This window comes from Mesoplodon bidens, assembly GCF_964165515.1.
Source record: "Mesoplodon bidens genome assembly, chromosome: 3".
Lineage (NCBI taxonomy): Eukaryota > Metazoa > Chordata > Mammalia > Artiodactyla > Ziphiidae > Mesoplodon > Mesoplodon bidens.
Window position 1 is genome coordinate 151,696,690 of NC_138178.1, and position 22,274 is coordinate 151,718,963.

Below are 22,274 nucleotides of genomic sequence, written 5' to 3' on the forward strand. Positions count from 1 at the left end.
AAGACCCAGCACTCTTCTTCAGCCTCGGGGGAAATGAGGAGAGACCATCAAGAGTGTGTCCTGCGTCCCAGCCTCATTATGTCTCACCTGACTGTGGTGACTCTCAACTAGACGCCTCTGCTTCCACCACAGTGCTGACAGAGCACTACATAGCTTACTGCCGTCCACTAGATGGAGAGCAGAGTGAGTGGCAAGGTCTCTTCCTGTCTTCCATTACTCTGAATGTTAGCCAAATTAGAGTGCTTTCTGTTTCTCGGACATTCTTCCTGCTTATCTGGCTCTGCATTTTTACTCCGCCTTTTCTTTTCCCCTAGGAGCCACTACCATTCCACCAGCCCCATACCGGTCCTACTACCTATCCTTTTAGGCCCGGTTCAATTGCCTTCTTTGAATTTCCTTAACACTTTTATTATGGCAATTATCATATTCTGGAGGCCTTTAATATTGCTATTTGTCTAGGTGTCTGTCTCACTAGGTTACCAATTCCTTCACGGCTTAGGGGCAAAGGCCGCATTTTAGAACCCATTCTCTTAGGACTTTACCCAAGGCTTTGCCCATGATCAGCGATCCAGTAAATATTTATTGAATTGTCTTTGAGTTCTGGACTTCATGCGAGCATTCAGGACTGTAGCATTTCTAGAGCGTGCGCCAGTAGAGCAATAGTGATTTAGTTAGGCCTGGCCCTGGATCCTCTTTGGGTACCAAAAGGCTGTGTATCTGGGTGGGCGGTGGGTATATTCTGGGAAGCCATCAGGGCAATAGTATCATATTTTAATGATAGCACTGGCAGCAGCGCTACTTTCAGCAAACAGCAGTAACAAGCGGTAACACTTGGGCGGGCCAGCCACCGGACATTGGCCTCCCCCTCTGTGTGTCTTCTACCCGCTCTTTCAATCCATCACCTGTATTTATTCCCGCTGTAATTTAAACACCTGTCTAGATGGAATGCGTGCAATGTGTCCCTACCCCACGCATTCAGATATTTGCTCACCTGCCTTATTCGGAAGGTTGGCTCTAAAATAAACAGAGTTTTGGTACTAAAAGAAAAAAATGCACTGAGGTCACCGTGGCAGTGGACATGAGGAAGGGAATGGGAGTGGCACCTCTGGAGAAGCCGCTCCAGGAGAGTGGGAGCAGAAGAGAAAGAGGAGGAGGAGGAGAGCAAGAGGTGAAACATCTCCCAGCAGGCCCTAAGGCTTAGGCCGTGATACAAGCCGGTGACTAGATTTTCCCACAGACGCTCATTCATTTAGCTAACCAACTAGAGAAAGGCAGGGGTGGAAGAATATTTAACAAGCTGGTTGTTATGAGGCTTAAATGTCTTGGTTTATTATTTTTTTAATAGATCTTTATTGGACTATACTTCACAATGCTGTTAGTTTCTGTTGCACAACAAAGCGAATCACCCATATGCATACACATGTCCCCATATCCCCTCCCTCTTGGGTCTCCCTCCCACCCTCCCTATCCCACCCCTCTAGGTCATCGCAAAGCACCGAGCCGATCTCCCTGTGCTGTGCTGCTGCTCCCCACCAGCCACCTATTTTACATTCCGTCGTGTATGTACGTCGATGCTACTCTCCCTTCGCCCCAGCTTCGCCCTCCCACCCCGTGTCCTCGAGTCCATTTTTTATGTCTGTCTCTTTATTCCTGCTTTGCAACTAGGTTCATCAGTACCATTTTTTTTTTTTAGATTCCATATATACGTGTTAGCAATGGCCATTATTAAAAAATCTAGAAACAGTAAATGCTGGAAAGGGTGTGGTGAAAAGGGAACCCTCCTGCACTGTTGGTGGGAATGTAAATTGATACGACCACTATGGAAAACAGTATGGAGGTTCCTTAAAAAACTAAAAATAGAACTACCATATGACCCAGGAATTCCACTACTGGGCACATACCCTGAGAAAACCATAATTCAAAAAGAGACGTGTACCACAATGTTCATTGCAGCACTATTTACAGTAGCCAGGACATGGAAGCAACCTAAATGCCCACTGACAAATGAATGGATAAAGATGTGGCACATATATACAGTGGAATATTACTCAGCCATAAAAGGAAACGAAATTGAGTTATTTGTAGTGAGGTGGATGGACCTAGAGTCTGTCATACAGAGAGTGAAGTAAGTCAGAAAGAGAATGTCTTGGTTTATTTTTAATGACCACTATTTCTCATGGCAGCATGAGTAGACTTGAAATTTTAGAAGCTTGTTCTAAACTGTTTTATCCACTTTTGCATCCTTGGCATATTTAACAATTATTCATATTAATGTTTGAACATCCAAATAGCAATGAGAAATAGTAAAACCTCAAAGTTCTTGATAGAATTATTATCTCTACTCCTTCCCGTTGGTTGTTTTAATATCTTGTTCCTCACTCTGTTCGAGCATTTCTGCTGGTTTTTGGAAGATCCCCTGAGCTTTATAGAGGAGAAGCTTTGAACGGTTTTTCTTTCCTGTTCTTTCCTTTCCTTTCCTACCATCTCCTGTAGCAAGTGCTTCTCATACTTTAAGATGCATATGAATTACCTGTGGCTCTTGTCAAATGCAGATTTCTGTTCACTGGGGCTGAGGCTGGATTGAGTCTGCATTTTTAACAAGCTCCCAGGTAAGTGCAGATGCTGCTGGTCCACAGACAGAATAGTAAGTTCAGATTCAAAGGTATGAGGCCGTGAGAGTAACACAGTGGTTAAAACTACACGATTGGGAGGTATTGTATCAGGCAGGACAGGAATTGAAACTAGGGACCGACACAATTATTTGTTCTTGAGCAAGGTTTTTACCTCTTAAACTCAGTTTCCCCATCTATAAATGAGGGCAGTAATTGTACCTAACAGATCTGTCTTGAAGACTGAGTTAGTTGCTTAGAACAATGCCTGGCAAAAACAAAGTGTTCATTAAATTTAGCCATCATTAGTGCTAATATGACTTTGTTGTTATTATTACTGTTATTGTAGTGGAACCTGAAAGATTTCATGTTTGCTAAAAAAATTAATTATGGCAGAACATTTTAGAGGTCCAAACATAGACATAAAATTCTTATAGGCAACATAAAGATGTTGATACCCATTATCAGTAAGGCATGTTCTTCAACTCAATAATTAAAATGAGTTTTAGTTAAGTATCCTATCTTCCAGACCCCTTTGTGACCAATGGCATAAATTCATGAGTTGCCCAGCCTAGATTTAGTAGCATAGTCTCTGATTATTAGCCCAGAGAAGCCAACTGGCCCACTGGCTACACCCTGTACCTTAATAGCCTAATACTCCTAACTAAAACAATGAGCCTCTGTTTTGGGACTGGCGCTGTGGTGTCTTTATGTGTTGTGAGCCTGTCTTTTTAAAAAAAATTCTTCAGCGGTGAACTGTTAACCATTGTTGCAAATCAGGTATAAATAAATGCCATTTTCCATTTTCTCTTCATCTGTTCAAAGCTGGTTTTATTATGTTATCTGGAGAAATGTAGGTGGACAGAGAAGCAGAGGCAGCCTGGTGACAGGAGTAGTCATCATCCTTCTGTCCTGTTAAGGAAGAAACCTCCAGGTGTGAACTCTAACTGGCTTGTAGAGTGTCTTAAGATCGGTCCAATGCTGGGAGATTAGCCCTACCCTTTGGTCTTACCTAGTAAAGACAAGGTGCTGCTAGGGCCAGAATTGATGCTCCGGTCCATTTTAGTTCGGTGACTTCTTCTGTCTATTCTAGAAAAAACTGAGAAGCTGAAAGGAAGGACCAGAGGCATTCTTTTTTTTTTTTTTTTTTTTTTTGCAATACGCGGCCTCTCACTGTTGTGGCCTCTCCCGTTGCGGAGCACAGGCTCCAGACGCGCAGGCTCAGCGGCCATGGCTCACGGGCCCAGCCGCTCCGTGGCATGCGGGATCCTCCCGGACCAGGGCACGAACCCGTGTCCCCTGCATCGGCAGGTAGACTCTCAACCACTGAGCCACCAGGGAAGCCCCCAGAGGCATTCTTAATTCATTTAATCTAGAGATGATTTGCGTAGACTGAACTTTAGCCAGGCATAAATCTGTACCCATAAGATTCAACCAGATCTGGCTGAGGCTCCAGAGCTGTGCTGTCCTTTAAGGTGGCCACTACCTTCATGTGGCTTTTAAAATTTAAGTTCAATAAAGTCTAAAACCCAGTTCCTCAGTCATAGTCACACTGCAAGTACATAACAGTCACCTGTGGCTAGTAGCTACTGTATTGGACAGTGCAGATTACAGAACATTTCCATCGCAATTGTTAATGGGTGATGGATTCCATCCATTTCTGTTGGGTAGTGCTGCTCTAGAACAAGGATTGAAAGTACTTGTCTCCCCTGTCAGTTCTGATTGTTTAGTGACAGCTGCCTGGAGGACTGTGTAAAGAAGACTCTGAGGCCATATCTAAGTGAGCCCCAAATTGTTTGATTATTCACTAGCAATGTATATCCTAGGAAGACAGAGCTGGGTGGAATGGAGGTAGTTCTGGGCTAGGCACTGAGTGTCTTCTAGACAAAACCACAAAAGTAAGAGTAGAATATTTTAGAGGGTCTGGTTGTTATTTTTAATAGAGATAGGTTACTTTTCTTTTTAATTTAATTTTTATTTTTGGCCGCACTGGGTCTTTGTTGCTGCGTTCGAGCTTTTCTCTCGTTGCAAGGCACGGGCTCTAGGTGCACTGGCTTAAGTAGTTGCGGCACGTGGGCCCTAGAGGGCAGGCTCAGTAGTTGTGGTTCACAGGTTTAGTTGCTTCACAGCGTGTGGGAGTTTCCTGGACCAGGGATAGAACCCACGTCCCCTGCATTGGCAAGCGAATTCTTAACCACTGTGCCACCAGGGAAGTCCCGGTTACTCTTTTTTTTTTTTTTTTTAAGGTAAAACATTTTATTTTGCTCCTACTCTATGGGAGACAATATGGTTTTTATATAATAAATGTTCCTATTGTGGCATCCCAGTTAGAAAATTTTGTACATAAGAGTACTGTTGATTTCAGCAAGTGAGTGCATATGTGAATCTCTGGGTTAGTTATCTGCTGCTCAAAAAGTGCACTATGAAAGGTAGAAGATCTGTGTAAACATGCCTGGCATCTGGCAGCTGAACTTGGTAACATAAAGTCTAGCAAAACTTTATTATTCAAATGTGTAATGTATTACTTAAAAGAACTACTTTTCCTAATCCCCTGAGATGCATTATCTAAGAGGATGATAAAGGTGATAGTAAGCTGCCATTTCCCAGGCATATGTCATGTGAGGAGCACTTAGTGCTGTGGCCAATAATACATATGATCCCTGTATTTCTAGAGAGACTTAATTTATCCCCCCACACCCCCACACCCGCTTTCCCCCTTCGTGTCCATACGTTTCTTCTCTACATCTGTGTCTCTATTTCTGCCTTGCAAACCGGTTCATCTGTACCATTTTTCTAGATTCCACATATCTGCGTTAATATTCGATATTTGTTTTTCTCTTTCTGACTTACTTCACTCTGTATGACAGTCTCTAGGTCCATCCACACATCTACAAATGACCCAATTTCGCTCCTTTTTATGGCTGAGTAATATTCCATTGTATATATGTACCACATCTTCTTTATCCACTCGTCTGTTGATGGACATTTAGGTTGCTTCCATGACCTGGCTTTTGTAAATAGTGCTGCAATGAACATTGGGATACATGTGTCTTTCTGAAGTATGGTTTTCTCTGGGTATATGCCCAGTAGTGGGGTTGCTGAGTCATACAGTAATTCTATTTTTAGTTTTTTAAGGAACCTCCATACTGTTCTCCATAGAGGCTGTATCAATTTACATTCCCACCAACAGTGCAGGAGGGTTCCCTTTTCTCCACACCCTCTCCAGCATTTCTTGTTTGTAGATTTTCTGGTGATGCCCATTCTAACTGGTGTGAGGTGATACCTCATTGTAGTTTTGATTTGCATTTCTCTAATAATTAGTGACATTGAGCAGCTTTTCATGTGCTTCTTGGCCATCTGTATGTCTTCCTTGGCGAAATGTCTATGAAGGTCTTCTGCCCATTTTTGATTGTGGTGTTTGTTTTTTTAATATTGAGCTGCATGAGCTGTTTATACTTTTTGGAGATTAACCCTTTGTCCATTGATTCATTTGCAAATATTTTCTCCCATTCTGAGGGTTGTCTTTTCATGTTGTTTATAGTTTCCTTTGCTGTGCAAAAGCTTTTAAGTTTCATTAGGTCCCATTTCTTTATTTTTGTCTTTATTTTCATTACTCTAGGAGGTGGATTAAAAAAGATCTTGCTGTGATTTATGTCAGAGTGTTCTTCCTGTGTTTTCCCCTAAGAGTTCCATAGTGTCCAGTCTTACATTTAGATCTTTAATCCATTTTGAGTTTATTTTTGTGTTTGGTGTTAGGGAGTGTCCTAATTTCATTCTTTTACATGTAGCTGTCCAGTTTTCCCAGCACCACTTATTGAAGAGACTATCTTTTCTCCATTGTATATCCTTGCCTCCTTTGTCATAACTTAGTTGACCATAGGTGCGTGGGTTTATCTCTGGGCTTTCTATCTTGTTCCATTGATCTATATTCCTGTTTTTGTGCCAGTACCATATTGTCTTGATTACTGTAGCTTTGTCATATAGTCTGAAGTCAGGGAGTCTGATTCCTCCATCTCTGTTTTTTTCCCTCAAGATTGCTTTGGCTATTCAGGGTCTTTTGTGTCTCTGTACAAAATTTAAGATTTTTTGTTCTAGTTCTGTAAAAAATAAATGCCATTGGTAATTTGATAGGGATTGCACTGAATCTGTAGATTGCTTTGGGTAGTATAGTCATTTTCACAATATTGCTTCTTCCAATGCAAGAACATGGTAGATCTCTCCATCTGTTTGTGTCATCTTTAATTTCTTTCATCAGTGTCTTATAGTTTTCTGAGTACAGGTCTTTTACTTTCTTAGGTAGGTTTATTCCTAGGTATTTTATTCTTTTTGCTGCAATGGTGAATGGGATTGTTTCCATAATTTCTCTTTCTGATTTTTTGTTGTTAGTATATAGGAATGCAAGAGATTTCTGTGCATTAATTTTGTATCGTACAACTTTACCAAATTCATTGATTAGCTCTAGTAGTTTTCTGGTGGCATCTTAGGATTCTCTATGTATAGTATCATGTCATCTGCAAACAGTGACAGTTTTACTTCTTCTTTTCCAATTTGTATTCCTTTTATTTCTTTTTCTTCTCTGATTGCCGTGGCTAGGACTTCCAAAACTATGTCAAATCAGAGTGGCGAGAGTGGCCATTCTTGTCTTGTTGCTGATCTTAGAGGAAATGCTTTCAGTTTTTCGCCATTGAGAACGATGTTTGCTGTGGGTTTGTCGTATATGGCCTTTATTATGTTGAGGTAGGTTCCCTCTTTGCCCACTTTCTGGAGAGTTTTGATCATAAATAGGTGTTGAATTTTGTCAAAAGCTTTTTCTGCATCTATTGAGATGATCATATGGTTTTTATTTTTCAATTTGTTAATATGGTGTATCCCAGTGATTGATTTGTGTATATTGAAGAATCCTTGCATCCCTGGGATAAATCCCAAATGATCATGGTGTATGATCCTTTTAATGTGCTGTTGCATTCTGTTTGCCTGTATTTTGTTGAGGATTTTTGCATCTATATTCATCAGTGATATTGGTCTGCAGTTTTCTTTTTTTGTGGTGTCTTTGTCTGGTGTTGGTATCAGGGTGATGGTAGCCTCGTAGAATGAGTTTGGGAGTGTTCCTTCCTCTGCAATTCTTTGGAAGAGTTTGAGAAGGATGGGTGTTATCTCTTCTCTAAATGTTTGATTGAGGGCTTCCCTGGTGGCGCAGTGGTTGAGAGTCCGCCTGCCGATGCAGAGGACGCGGGTTCGTGCCCCGGTCTGGGAAGATCCCACATCCCGCGGAGCGGCTAGGCCCGTGAGCCATGGCCGCTGAGCCTGCGCGTCCGGAGCCTGTGCTCCGCAAGGGGAGAGGCCACAACAGTGAGAGGCCCGCGAACCGCAAAAAATAAATAAATAAATAAATAAATAAATAAATGTTTGATTGAATTCACCTGTGAAGCCATCTGGTTCTGGACTTCTGTTTGTTGGAAGATTTTTAATCAGAGTTTCAATTTCATTACTTGTGATTGGTCTGTTCATATTTTCTGTTTCTTCCTGGTTCAGTCTTAGAAGGTTATACCTTTCTAAGAATTTGTCCATTTCTTCCAGGTTGTCCATTTTATTAGCACAGAGTTGCTTGTAGTAGTCTTTTATGATGCTTTGTATTTATGCGGTGTCTGTTGTAACTTCTCCTTTTTCATTTCTAATTTTATTGATTTGTGTCCTCACCCTCTTTTTCTTTTTTCCTTTTTTTTTTTTTAACGTCTTTATTGGAGTATAATTTCCCTCTTTTCCTTGCTGAGTCTGGCTAAAGGTTTATCCATCTTGTTTATCATCTCAAAGAACCAGCTTTTAGTTTTATTGGTCTTTGCTATTGTTTTCTTTGTTTCTATTTCATTTATTTCTCCTCTGATCTTTATGATTTCTTTCCTTCTACTACCTTTGGGTTTTGTTTGTTCTTCTTTTTTTAGTTCCTTTAGGTGTAAATTTAGATTGTTTATTTGAGATTTTTCTTGTTCCTTAAGGTAGAATTGTATTGCTATAAACTTCCCTCTTAGAACTGCTTTTGCTGCATCCCATAAGTTTTGGATGGTCGTGTTTTCATTGTCATTTGTCTCTAGGTATTTTTTGATTTCCTCTTTGATTTCTTCAATGATCTCTTGGTTATTTAGCAATGTATTGTTTAGCCTCCCTTTTTTTGTGTTTTTTACGTTTTTTTCCCTGTAATTTAATTCTAATCTCATAGTGTTGTGGTTGGACAAGATGCTTGATATGATTTCAATTTTCTTGAATTTACTGAGGCTTGATTTGTGACCCAAGATGTGATCTCTCTTGGAGAATGTTCGTGTGCACTTGAGGAGAAAGTATAATCTGCTGTTTTTGGATGGAATGTCCCGTAAATATCAGTTAAATCTATCTGGTCTATTGTGTCATTTAAAGCTTGTGTTTCCTTATTAATTTTCTGTCTGGATGATGTGTCCATTGGTGTAAGTGAGGTGTTAAAGTCCCCCACTATTATTGTGTTACTGTTGATTTCCTCTTTTATAGCTGTTACCTTATGTATTGAGGTGCTCCTACGTTGGGTGCATACATATTTATAATTTTTACCTCTTCTTGGATTGATCCCTTGATCATTACGTAGAGTCTGTCCTTGTCTCTTGTAACATTCTTTATTTTCAAGTCTATTTTATCTGATATGAGTATTGCTTCTCCACCTTTCTTTTGATTTCCATTTGCATGGAATATCTTTTTCCATCCCCTCATTTGCAGTCTGTATGTGTCCCTAGGTCTGAAATGGGTCTCTTGTACACAGCATATATATTGGTCTTGTTTTTGTATCCATTCAATGAGCCTGTGTCTTTTGGCTGGAGCATTTAATCCATTCACATTTAAGGTAATTATCAATATGTGTGCTCCTATTACCATTTTCTTAATTGTTTTGGGTTTGTTTCTGTAGGTCCTTTTCTTCTCTTTTGTTTCCCACTTTAGAGAAGTTCCTTTAGCATTTGTTGTAGCGCTGGTATGGTGGTGCTGAATTCTCTTAGCTTTTGCTTGTCTGTAAAGCTTTTGATTTCTCCATCGAATCTGAACGAGATCCTTGCTGGGTAGAGTAATCTTGGTTGTAGGTTCTTCTCTTTCATCACTTTAAACATATCATACTACTTGCTTCTGGCTTGTAGAGTTTCTGCTGAGAAGTCAGCTGTTAACCTGATGGGAGTTCCCTTGTATGTTATTTGTCATTTTTCCCTTGTTGCTTTTAATAATTTTTCGGTGTGTTTAACTCTTGTCAGTTTGATTACTGTGTGTCTCCCGTATTTCTCCTTGGGTTTATCCTGCCTGGGACTCTCTGTGCTTGCTTCCTCGACTTGGGTGGCTATTTCCTTTCCCATGTTATGGGAGTTTTCTTTTTTTTTTAATTTTTTATTTACTTATTTATTTTTGGGCTGCTTTGGGTCTTCACTGCTGAGTGCAGGCTGTCTCTAGTTGTGGCAAATGGGGGCTACTCTTCATTGTGGTGCGCGGGCTTCTTATTGCAGGGCTTCTCTTGTTGCGGAGTATGGGCTCTAGGCACGTGGGTTTCGGTAGTTTTGGCACTTGGGCTCAGTAGTTGTGGCTCGTGGGCTCTAGAGCGCAGGCTCATTAGTTGATTTGCATGGGCTTAGTTGCTCCGTAGCATGTGGGATCTTCCTGGACCAGGGCCGAACCCGAGTCCTCTTCATTGGCAGGTGGATTCTTAACCACTGCGCCACCAGGGAAGCCTTAGGGAAGTTTTCGACTGTAATCTTCTCAAATCTTTTCACAGGTCCTTTCTCTCTTCTCCTTCTGGGACCCCTATAATGCGAATGTTGGTGCGTTTAATGTTGTCCCAGAGGTCCTTAGGCTATCTTCATCTCTTTTCACTCTTTCTTTTTTAATTCTGTTCCATGGCCGTGAATTCCACCTTTCTGTCTTCCAGGTCACTTATCCATTCCTCTGCCTCAGTTATTCTGCTATTGATTTCTTCTTGTGTATTTTTCATTTCAGTTATTGTATTGTTCATCTCTGTTTGTTTGTTCTTTAATTCTTCTAGGTCTTTGTGAAACACTTCTTGAAGCTTCTCGATCTTTGCCTCCATTCTTTTTCCAAGCTCCTGGATCATCTTCACTATCATTATTCTAAATTCTTTTTCTGGAAGGTTGCCTATCTCCACTTCATTTAGTTGTTTTGCTGAGGTTTTATCTTGTTCCTTCATCTGGTACATAGTCCTCTGCTTTTGCATTTTGTCTATCTTTCTATGAATGTGGTTTTCATTCCACAGGCTGCAGGATTGTAGTTCTTCTTGCTTCTGTTGTCTGCCCTCTGGTGGATAAGGCTATCTACCAGTTACTTTTTTTTTTTTTTTTAAGGCAGGAATCGTTTGGAAGGAAAGATGAAAAGCTTTAAAAGTTTTCTTATTCCTTACATAGTCTCATATTTAAGCAGTGGTCATTTTTGCTATTTTTCTCAAAATAAATTAAGGATGCTTTGCTTTTGTGTAGAAGGAAATCATAATGACTACCAATTTTTGGTTTATCCTTGAAATGCATAATGGATGTTACATGAAAAAACAAAATCCACCAAGAGTCCAAAATTTGTTTTATGTTCATGCCATCTTTTACTATATCTGCTAAGAAACAAAACTGATTGAGGATGTTGTTTTTTTAATACATTTATTTATTTTATTTATTTATATTTGGCTGTGTTGAGTCTTCGTTGCTGTGTGCGGGCTTTCTCTAGTTGCGGCGAGCGGGGGCTACTCTTTGCTGCAGTGTGCGCTCTTCTCATTGTGGTGGCTTCTCTTTTTGCGGAGCACAGGCTCTAGGCACACAGGCTTCAGTAGTTGTGGCGTGCAGGCTTAGTAGTTGTGGCTCATGGTCTCTAGAGCGTAGGCTCAGTAGTTGTGGCACACGGGCTTAGTTGCTCCGCGGCATGTGGTATCTTCCCAGACCAGGGCTCGAACCCGTGTCCCCTGCATTGGCAGATGGATTCTTAACCACTGCGCCACCAGGGCAGCCCCTAAGGATGGTTTTGTTTTGTTTTTTTTGTTGCTCTACTTTTTTAATATCCTCTGGTGAAGGGTAACAAGTGGGAAATAAAATTTAAGGAAAAGTAGAAAATGCTGGAATAGTTAGGTATAATCAATCCCTGTATAATCACTGTTTTCCAAATTTGAGGTCTGTATCTGATTATATTTTCAAAAATCTCTAATAATCAAGGGTAACTAGGACAGTTTCCCTACTAGTTTCAAAACTAGAAAATGGATTTTAAGACAAGAGTACCAGTTCTGCAACTGTTATGTGACCGTGAATAAATTACTTACCGTAACTTCTCTGACCCTTTGTTTCTCCATATCTGGAAAGGGAGTACTGGGGGAATTCCCTGGCAGTCCAGTGGTTAGGACTCCATCCTCTCACTGCTGACGGCCCAGGGTTGATCCCTGGTTGGGGATCTATAATCCCACAAGGGAGTATCACAGTATCTACCTCCATGAGTAATGAATAAGGAGGGAGATATATTGGTAAAACCTCACTTATAAGTGCCTGACACTTCCACTGTAAGGACTCAGATGTTAAGCCATATTATTTGGAAAAAGTATTCCACATGCATTTGGAGGAGAACATTCTCTGTTCTAATCTTGGCCCTGCCACCTACTAGGTGTGTTACTTTTGTCTAATTGTTTACCCTCTCTAGACTTTAGTTGCCTCTTCTGTTAAATGGGGTAACAATAGAACCTCCTTCAAAGGCTTGCTCAGGGTTAAGTGAGATAATACACGTCAAGATAATGCAAAGACATCTAAGCCCATGGCACATGGTGAGCATTCAGTAAGTGTTCATGATTATGATGAAAATGATGATGTTTCAGTTAAGTGCAGCCTGGACAAAAGAGAGAAGATGTACCAAATCTGATATCTCTTCTCCTTCCCATTCACTAATCTCCAGCTATACTGTTTACACTAAACATGGTAAAGTATGTATCTTTTGTTTATTTTACTGCTGTTCCACTATAAATTATTAATAAGCCTCTTTTATGAGGTTTTTGTCGCAACTGACTGAGGCAGTAATTGGAGAATCTGTTAGTTATCATAAAGACCTTTCCACTTTGTAGTATCTTTATAAGCTCCAAGCTCATGTCTAATTTGAAAAGCCTAATATTTAGTGCCAGGGATCAGGGCAGGAAGGAGAAGCGTTCAGTATGGGACGGGGGTGAGTTCAGTCCTACAGGGAATCTGTTTGATCGTCCGAGAACCTGGCCTTTGTTGCCACTAGGTAGGGTGCAGGAAGAAGGACAAGGCTTTTCAGAGGCCCTGGGGGCCAGAGAACACTGCCCTAATCTGCCACACTGTCTTCCCCACACTTTCATCAGCGTGGTCTTTCTCCTCCCCGGTAGTGGCAGAAGGGGGTCAGAATTGACAAGCCAGGGTTGGCTCCTGAGGCTTACTCTGAATCTGGGGCCACACTGGAGGGTGCAGTCTGAGTGTTCTGGCCCCCAGCCTCCACAGACACCAGAGATCACTCCCGACTTAGACAAAGTGGCTTTCATCACAAGAAAAATATTTGGGTCCTTTGGTGTGAAGACACAGTCCTGGGCTGTTGTCACTGAATTCTGTAACTAGGAATGAAGCACTATACTGTTACTAAAAATGACTTATTTTCTTTCAGAATTACCAGATTTTTTAAAAATCCAGAATTCTTCTATTTGTAAATGTCAAAATTGTTATCTTCCTGGGACATTTCATAGGAGGACACTTTTCTTGGAATTCATATCTCCTCACTTCACTATTCCTTAGTGTCTCCTACTCAGCACCCTGCATGCAGCTTTGAGTACACCCCCTCTTTTCAGCATTCCCTGTACATCTCATTTGAAATGCTTCTTGAACCATCCTTTCTCTTCTGATTCCACTCTTTCCAGCCAGGTTTTAAGGTTATCACCTCGCACCTGTATTTTTTATAATAACTTACATTTTTTTCTTTTGGATTATAAAAGTAATACATGCTCTTTAGAGTGTGTGTCCGTGTATGTGTTCATTTAAGGAAATTGCTTCTGCTCTCTGTACAGTTTCATATTGTGATTTTGTTTTTTAACTTGAGATATCAGCATGTTACTATATTGCTAAGTATTCTCCAAAAAAATTCTAATGGATACATAATATTCCCTTATATGTTTAGAGCAAAATTTATTTAACATATTTATTTAACATAATTTATTTAAATACTCTCAGCCATTTAGATCTTTCCTTTTTCAGTATTAAAATCAATGCTTGTTTTCAGTTTCTGTTCACAGCATAGTGTAGTGAGTAAGAACATGCGATTTGGAGTTTCAAAGACTATGGTTCAGACCCTGGTTCTGCCATTTATTCCTAGGCCTCAGTTTCTTTCTTTGTAAAGTGGGGATTATAATAGTACTTGCCAATAGCATTATGACAGTTTGAATGAGATGCATGTAATATACTCATTTATACAGAGCTTGGCACATTGTAAGTGCTGCTGGATAGTAACTGCTATTATAATACTCACCTCATTAATGATCTGCAGTTGTTTTTTTAGCGTAGTTCCTATGAGTTAGAGTATAGCATCAAAGTGTACAAATATTTTGATACTTCTAATAATATATTGCCAAATTTATTTGTAGAAAGATTGTACCAATTAATAGTCTCATAAATAGTATAAGTACATATCTAATATCACCCTTGCCATGGTTAGGTACTATATTTTTGGATATTATTTATGTCAGTGTAACACACGAAAGTGTTATCTTGTAATTTACATTTCTTTGATTGACAGTGGAAATGACTAGTTTTAATTGTTTAATTGGCTAATTATATTCCATTTTTGTAAATTGTTTATTAAAGTCAGTGCCCATTTTTCTATTGCCTGTGCATCTTTTTTCTATATCAGTGAGTTCTTTATATAGTAATTATTATTATTTATTATTAATAAATAAATAATAAATATTATCATTAAGTATTATAAATTATTATTAATAATAATTATTATTTAAACTAAAATTTATCGAGCATTTAGAACTTTCATATGACACAAGGGTCAGAAAGGCTAAGTAGTTTGCCTAATTCTTAGAACCTTGTGTGACACAGAGTAAATACTCAGTAAGTACTTGCTGTTTTTGTCATTAATCTTTGTATTTCATAGCACCTCGCATAGTATGGTGCTTTGCACATAGTAGGGGCAGAATAAATACTCGTTAATTTATATTGACACTAGCCACCCTCACCTGTGCTCTTGGATGTGTACAGAAGCCAGCCTTTAATGAGTGCCTTTGTGGCAACCACTGTTTAAGCTCAGGTGGGTCAGCATCTCCTGGACTCTACATGATTTTCCCCATAATGATTTTAATGATACTTTTCTAAAACTCTGTAAAATCAGGTTATTTCTCTCACTTCATTTCTAGGTAACAAACCTGAATTTGGCAAGTGGCGTCATAAACAGAAGCAGTGCTTCAACTCCCCACACACTTCGGCCTGTCATCAGTCCTAGTGGCCCAACATGGTCAATACAGTCAGACCCCCAAGCTCCTGAGAGCCACTCCGCCCCTCCTGGAAGCAGGTATGTAAAGGGCCATGGAGGCGGCATTTGGGTCACACAGGGGCAGCCTGGATCCTAAGCAAGTCATTCGCACTTTGAGTTCCCTGCACAGGCACCAGCAAGACAGGTGCCTTTCCCCACGTGTCCTAATCCTCTGGTGCTTGAATATAGGGCCTCATTTCACTTGTAAGACAGCCTGTGGGCAAATCAAACGAAAAGGAAATTTCTGATACAGTTCAGCAAGTTCACTTCCGGGTGAAAGAGCAAGAATTTATACTATGCTTAATCCTTGCTCACAGTCAACATTTTTGTGTATTGACTTTTGACATTTTCTCCTTGTCTCCTAATTCCTTTTTTATACCTTGTATTACATTGTGTTTCAGTAACTTTGGACTCTTTTCTTTTGAAGCACATATTTTATATTTTTTATGTAGGTTATCTAATTAAACTCAAACAGCCTCCCTGGACAATGTTCATTTGGAAAGTGGGAAGGAAATTCCCTTTATGTAGTTGAGCAAAGTGGCAGAGGATAGATCCAAATAGATTCTGGCCATAAAGTCAGCAACTTCTGATTTAAAAAAGAAACTACTGTATTGAATTCTAGTCTCGATCTGTATTTCAAGTTCCCCTGTTTAAAAAACGTAAGAAGAAACAGATTCCCAGTACATCTTGCTTTAGTGACTATTAAATATGGGTTTAATTGCATCTGTCCCTGAGTCAGATGAGCTAGAATGGAATGTGACTGTTACAATGAAGTATTCCAACCAGCTGAGATATTGTTCCCTCCAAATAAAGACACTCTGCCACAGGTGTCCCACCAACTCCCTACCCCAGGCCAGCACATCAGCCTCTGCCAACCAGCCACCTCTTTGGATGCTGCCCTGCCCTGAGGTTGGAGGGGCAACCGAAGGCTTGGGCATGGAGGAAATACCTAATTGTTGTTCAAGTATCTGTTGGTGTTAGAATGATTACTTAAGGAACTAATTTGGGAAGCAGAGACTCTGCCCAGGAAGCAAGATAAACATAAGTGCATTACATCATGCTCTGGTACGGTGTCTTTCATACCAGTGATCATTGTGGTCAAGGGTGAAAAGAATCATCTCAATTCAGAATTATGAAGAGTTGAAGACCAAGAGGCAGGACTTTTGAAGACGGGACATCCTCCCACACTATTCTCTTCATAGGAGAAGTCTGTCCTTTGGTGATTTACGATTCCAGAGTAACCGCATTCCTAAAACATAAGTCGTAAAAAAGAAATTCTGTTTATACCACAGAGCTTTATTTTCCATATAAAATATTTCCAAATATTCCATTTTCATTTTACAATCAGAGCCTTGTTTCTATGGAAAACACTTGCTCTGCAATCTTGGATATATTGTCTATATGACAAGGCTGCAACCGTTTTCCATACGGTAAGCAAAATGTCAAGACTATACATTTTGGAAAAATAGTTTTAGCTTTTTTTTTTTTTTTTTGGCTGCACCACAGGGCATGCAGGATGAGATCCCCAACCAGGGATCAAACCCGTGCCCCCTGCAGTGGAAGCTCAGATTCTTAACCACTGGACTGCCAGGGAAGTCCTGAGTTTTAGCATTTTACATACTTGTGTTTGGAATAAAAGTTATGGCTGGGTTTTGAGCCTTCTCTTGGTGACACCTGTTAATGCCGAGACACAGAAAGATGAAGGGATCCATCAAGGTCAGAGGCAGGACCTAGGGTGCAGTGCTGTGAGTGACCTTCTCCTAGCCAGACTGTGCTCATGGGCTGTGGTAGAATGGCACATGATGCAATCGACTTCAGAACCACTGGCACCAGGAAGTAGCCCCTGCAAAGCCCCCTGGTCTTTCCCTTTGGGGGTTAGTTGTACCCATAACAGCCGTCTCTTCACCTACTCTTCAAGCTCGAGGGTCAGTTCTCAGGCCCCATTCTAGTCCAGGGTAGCCCTGGAAAATCTTCCTCTGCCCTTCCCCCCCACACACACCCCTCATGGCGACCTCTGGTCGCCATGACAGCCTGCAAGCTCAGCTTGGGAGTTCCAGTTCCATGTGGAATTCCCAGAGATACCCACCCTAAAGAGCCTTAAATGAATTCTCAGAGGTCCTTTCAGAACTGGCCATGACATGGGCCCCAGCCAGACCTCCCTCAGGCATTCACTCTGTCCCATGCCCCAGTTTCTTTATTTACCTGGTAAGTCACTGTTTGTGGATGTTTATTTAGTCTCTTGTTGTTCCTTCCTTTGTAGTAAGGGTGACTAAGTTTAATGAATAAGGGATTAGTAGCTTAGAGATGTGAGTTTTATTACTGATTTTTACACTAAGTGACCCTGAACTATTTATTTAATCTTTTTATTGGATAAGCATACTTATGTATAAACTGGCCTGTTTTGGGAGCTTTTAGGTTGTTCTTAAAGCACTTTGATCTCCCTGGAAGTGGGTGCTAAGTAAATAAAATGTCCTCTTACTTGTACATCTACAAAAGCATCAGTGGATTCCAGTGCTGATAAACTCTCATAATTCACTCAACCAGGGGCTGCCCTGTAAACATAAAAAGATGTAAAGAGAATCCAATGCTGGCTGTACTTTTCATGTGCATCTTGGAGGATTCAGTGACTTGGTAGCCACAGGAATGAAAACTGGTGACTCACAAGAACTCAGCAAATAGTGTTCTTTTTCATTTCCCTGTGGCATTGCTATTGTTCTCAACTTTATGGATCACACAAGTTTTCACCAGACAACCTTGTTCTTCCCCCGCTGTTTTGAAACCACCCCAAATGTAGCCCAGGGCTGTCGTCTCCCATTGGGTCAGTGTGAGCTCAGCCCAGCTCCTCAAATCCCTCGGTTCCTTTGGTCTGTCTGGAGTCCCTTTTGGAGCTTTGTTGTGGGAGAGGAAGGCAGAGAGCCCACGCCTTGCCCAGACAGTCTGAGGCCTGGCCGTGGAGCTTGCAGTTCCCTAGACACTCGGAGTTGGACTTGGCCAGCCATTCCTCTGTTGTTACTTTTCAGAGGTAATAAGTGAGATTAATTGCAGGCCATTCTCCAGAAGAGAATGTAGTCAGGGCCAAATACAGTCACATGTTTAGAAGCCTGAGGTGTGCCTCCGAGCAAGGCCAGTTGAGAATTATACAATCTGGCCTCCAGGATGCAGGTACCGAATGTCCGCGACCTCTTTTTTCTTAAAGGGATTGTATTTGATTTCTAGATGCCAATACCTGGGTACTAAGCTTTTCTTTAGCCAATGAAATGGGTTGGGTTTTTCAAGCTGCCTTTTAATTATCTATTTTTCTGGGTACCCGGGGAATTGTTAGGCTCTGAGATTGATGTGCAGAGGCATCTCCTCATTACCGCCAGCCTTGCACGGAACTGGACCATGTCAGGGAGGAGCATTTTCTAGGTGAGGAGTGCATCTTTCTTTGGGAGACCTGGAAGGGTTACTGTAAAGTTCTGGCTGCTGCTTGGAATGATTTGGGAAGGACAGGGCCTCAGACGGCTTGGCAGGAACCTGAGGCTCTGTTTTTTTCCAGTCCAGCCCTTCCTCGTGGATCGAGCTGTCAGGGAATCCCACGAATGTCTGGCTTCTGCCCCTTTGTATGTTTTTCCAGCATTTGTCATTGAATTATTTTTATCCATCTCTGGTTTTTTCACACATGCAACCTGGGGATTTATCTGTTCCTCGATGTTAAAGGTGAGGGAGGTTGAAGGCAGTCATGAGTTTGTTCCTTCTTTTTGTGACAGGGCAAGACATCGTGGGCCTAGACTGTGTGGCCTGGTAGCCTCTACTCTGGAAAACAGCTGTATGTCAGAATTTTAAATTCTGTACTGGGGAATGGGGTACAATGAAGCCCCAAATCTTGGAAATTTGGGTGATATTTCATGTCACCTTGTTCCTCTGCCCTCTTACTCTTTAGTAATAAATTATAGTCTGGTACCTTTCTTTACATAATTTTTTGAAACAGATTTTCAGAGATTCTGATACCAGTTTAACTAATACTTTTCTCCCTTGTTTTAGATTATTTCTTTTTTAAAAAAAATACTTATTTTTTTATTTGTTTATTTTTGGCTGCATTGGGTCTTCGTTGCTGAGTGCAGGCTTTCTCTAGTTGCGGCAAGCGGGGGCTACTCTTCATTGCAGTGCACGGGCTTCTCATTGCAGTGGCTTCTCTTGTTGCGGAGCACGGGCTCTAGGCGCGTGGGCTTCAGTAGTTGTGGCTCGCGGGCTCTAGAGCGCAGGCTCAGTAGTTGTGACGCACGGGCTTAGTCGCTCCACGGCATGTGGGATCTTCCTGGACTAGGGCTCGAACCTGTGTCCCCTGCATTGGCAGGCGGATTCTTAACTACTGCGCCACCGGGGATGTCCTAGATTATTTCTCATGAATGTTGCTGGAGATTCAGGACTCTGACTTCCTATCTTTTCATTTTCAGTTCTCAGAAATATTGAGTTTATTTTCTTTAATAAAACATGTTCTGTTTATTTTCTATGTGTCAGGCATTGTGTTAGCTGCTGGGAGTAGCAACAAATAAGACAGAATCGTGCCCAGTCTCCCAGAGTTTACTGTCCAGGATGTATCTTCTATGCTCTCGGCGTAGTGCTGAGCACTGGGTAGGGTCTAAAAGACTTTGAAGACCTGGTGTTGGATCACTAAGAGGTTACTGTCTAGCAGCGAGAAGGAGCCACGTACACATGGAACAGTTAGGAAGCAGTGCTGGGCAGCATATAACAAAAAGATTTAAATTGTGTGACCCAGGCAATTAGAAGAAAGAGAATCAAGAAGAGGGTGTAAGGATTTAACCCTGTCACCAGCTACAACATGGCTGAACCCTGAGGACATATTGCTAAGTGAAATGAGCCAGTCACAAAAGGACCAATACTGTATGATTCCACTCCTATGAAGTATCTAAAGTCGTCTAAATCGTAGAAACAGAAAGCAGAAAGGTGGTTGGTTGCCAAGAGCTGGGGGAATAGAGGAGGGGGAATTAGTGTTTAACGGCTATAGAGTTTCAAGTTTGCAAGATGAAAAAGTTCTAGAGATCTGTTGCACAACAGTGTGACTGTACTTAACACTACGAACTGTAGTCATAAAAATGGTTAAGATGGTAAATTTAAAGTTATACTTTTTTTTTAAACCACAATAAAAAGAGAATAGGAGGAGGAGTGTGTGAGGTTTTAAAAGAGGGCTCCATAGTTCTGCAAAAATTATTCAGTGACCAAAATGCTAAGGCTTTGTTTCCATTTTCTTCCTCTGTTTAGGGGAATTATTCTGAAACTAGTCCTTTAAATGCTTCTATTTCTTTAAAAGTATGTTTACTTTATTTATTTATTTATTTTTATTTTTTGCGGTACGCGGGCCTCTCACTGTTGTGGCCTCTCCCACTGCGGAGCACAGGCTCCGGACGTGCAGGCTCAGCGGCCATGGCTCACGGGCCCAGCTGCTCCGCGGCATGTGGGATCTTCCCGGACCGGGGCACAAACCCGTGTCCCCTGCATCGGCAGGCGGACTCTCAACCACTGCGCCACCAGGCAAGCCCAGTATGTTTACTTTATAGGAAAGGAGGCCATAAACCCCTGTTAGGAAGATGGCAGGGTATAGTGAAAAGAGAAGGGACTTTAGGGTTTGCCTTACTGAGTGTATGACCTTGTGCAAGTTACCTAGCTTCTCTGAGCCACAATTTCCCCATCTGCTTAAAAGTGCAGATAATAATACCTACCTCATTAAGTTGTTATAAGATTTAGTTGAGTTGTGCATGTGAAAGTAGCCAGTATAGTGCCTGGTTTTGGTGTAGGTTCTTGATACCACTTAGTTCCCTTTCCAGGAAAAAAAAAAAAAAAAAGGAGAAACTTAAAATTGGACTTGCTTGGGATGTGGGATTGCTACACTCCGTGTTTTAGAATCTGGTTTAGAGGAAACTGGCCATCAGCCATATGCAGTGCACTCCTGGAGCTGGATCGCAGAGATGTAGCCTTTCCAGCTGAGGAAGGGCCATCAGAGTGGGGCCCACAGGAGACTCTTCCTTTTCTTTGACCCCTTTGTTGAAGGGTGACTTCTTTCTACTCAACAGGCCCTTCCTCTCTGCTATCTTCTTCTGAATGTTGAAATTTCCATTGCGGCTCAATGTTCCAGCCAGTAAACACTCATATTTTCCATCCATCCTGGGGGTCGAGCTTTGGGAGAGCTTTCCTCTGGAGGAGTTTGGAGCTTATAATTTTGTACTTTATCCTGTTATATAAACAACACTCTCTAGCCAAAGAGCACAATCACAAAAAGAAACCACTTTTGGGGGGCCTAAAAACAAAAAGAAACTCTTTCTTGTTCAGAGTTCTGCAGAAGTGCTGTTTCCCTCCTTATCCTCCTTCCTTCCCATAAAACAAAGTTTACCTGACCTTCTTCCTCCTGAGTCTTAGCTCTTAACCACTCCTTCCCCTTGAGAAAAACGCTTCTCTGGCACATGAGTGATAAAGGCCTGAACTTCTATCTGAAATTCCTCTGCTTCTTTTCTCACTCAGCCAGACACATAACCTCTCAAGGGTTATGCTCTGTGTCAGTTCAAGCTCTGTGACAGATTCTACAGTTCCTCCTTCACCAAGAGAGCTGAGTGCTGTAGGTGTTTGTACCAAGGCCAGAATCACTGGACTTCTGCCTATTGAAGGAATGTTGGTAAACTTTGGAAATGTGTCAGAGATCGCTGGCTGGACATCATACCAAGGCCTAGGCAAAGTAAGTTAGGGAATGTTTGGGCCTAGTATCAGGAGTGGAAGATGGGGATCTTTTCTTATCTGCAAGCCAGAATAAAATGCAGCTTGCTTTGTGGTTTGCCAGTGTAGCATTTTTCCAGTTTCGTTTGCCTTCTCCCCTCCCTCTCAAAGCATTAAAGATAAACTACCTTATATACATTTCCTCAGGATTAACACACACACATGCACACTCAGACACATACACACAGAGTCACTGTTAGAGGCAAGACCCTGTCTTATTTAGCTGTTCACTTTGTAATTTGATATCCGTCCACAATTGATTATTATTTTGGTTTTAAGAGGACTGAATGACAAAAATCCATGTACAAGCTGAGTGAGACTCCTTTTCTAGAATTAGGAAATTTTATCAGAGTTACTTAATTCATATTTCAGTTTAATTCTCACATGGTT

General features: G+C 41.2%; 1 protein-coding gene across 10 annotated transcripts in view; it reads left to right on the forward strand.

The window, feature by feature from the left end:
- The window catches only part of TTLL5 (tubulin tyrosine ligase like 5), a 310,875-nt gene that overhangs the window by 145,180 nt on the left and 143,421 nt on the right, over positions 1 to 22,274 (forward strand). For all 10 annotated transcript variants that reach the window (XM_081229115.1, XM_081229114.1, XM_081229113.1 and 7 more), the window contains one exon: positions 15,004 to 15,158. In XM_081229115.1, coding sequence (XP_081085241.1) covers positions 15,004 to 15,158 — 155 coding nt within the window. The remainder of the gene's footprint in view (positions 1 to 15,003; positions 15,159 to 22,274) is intronic.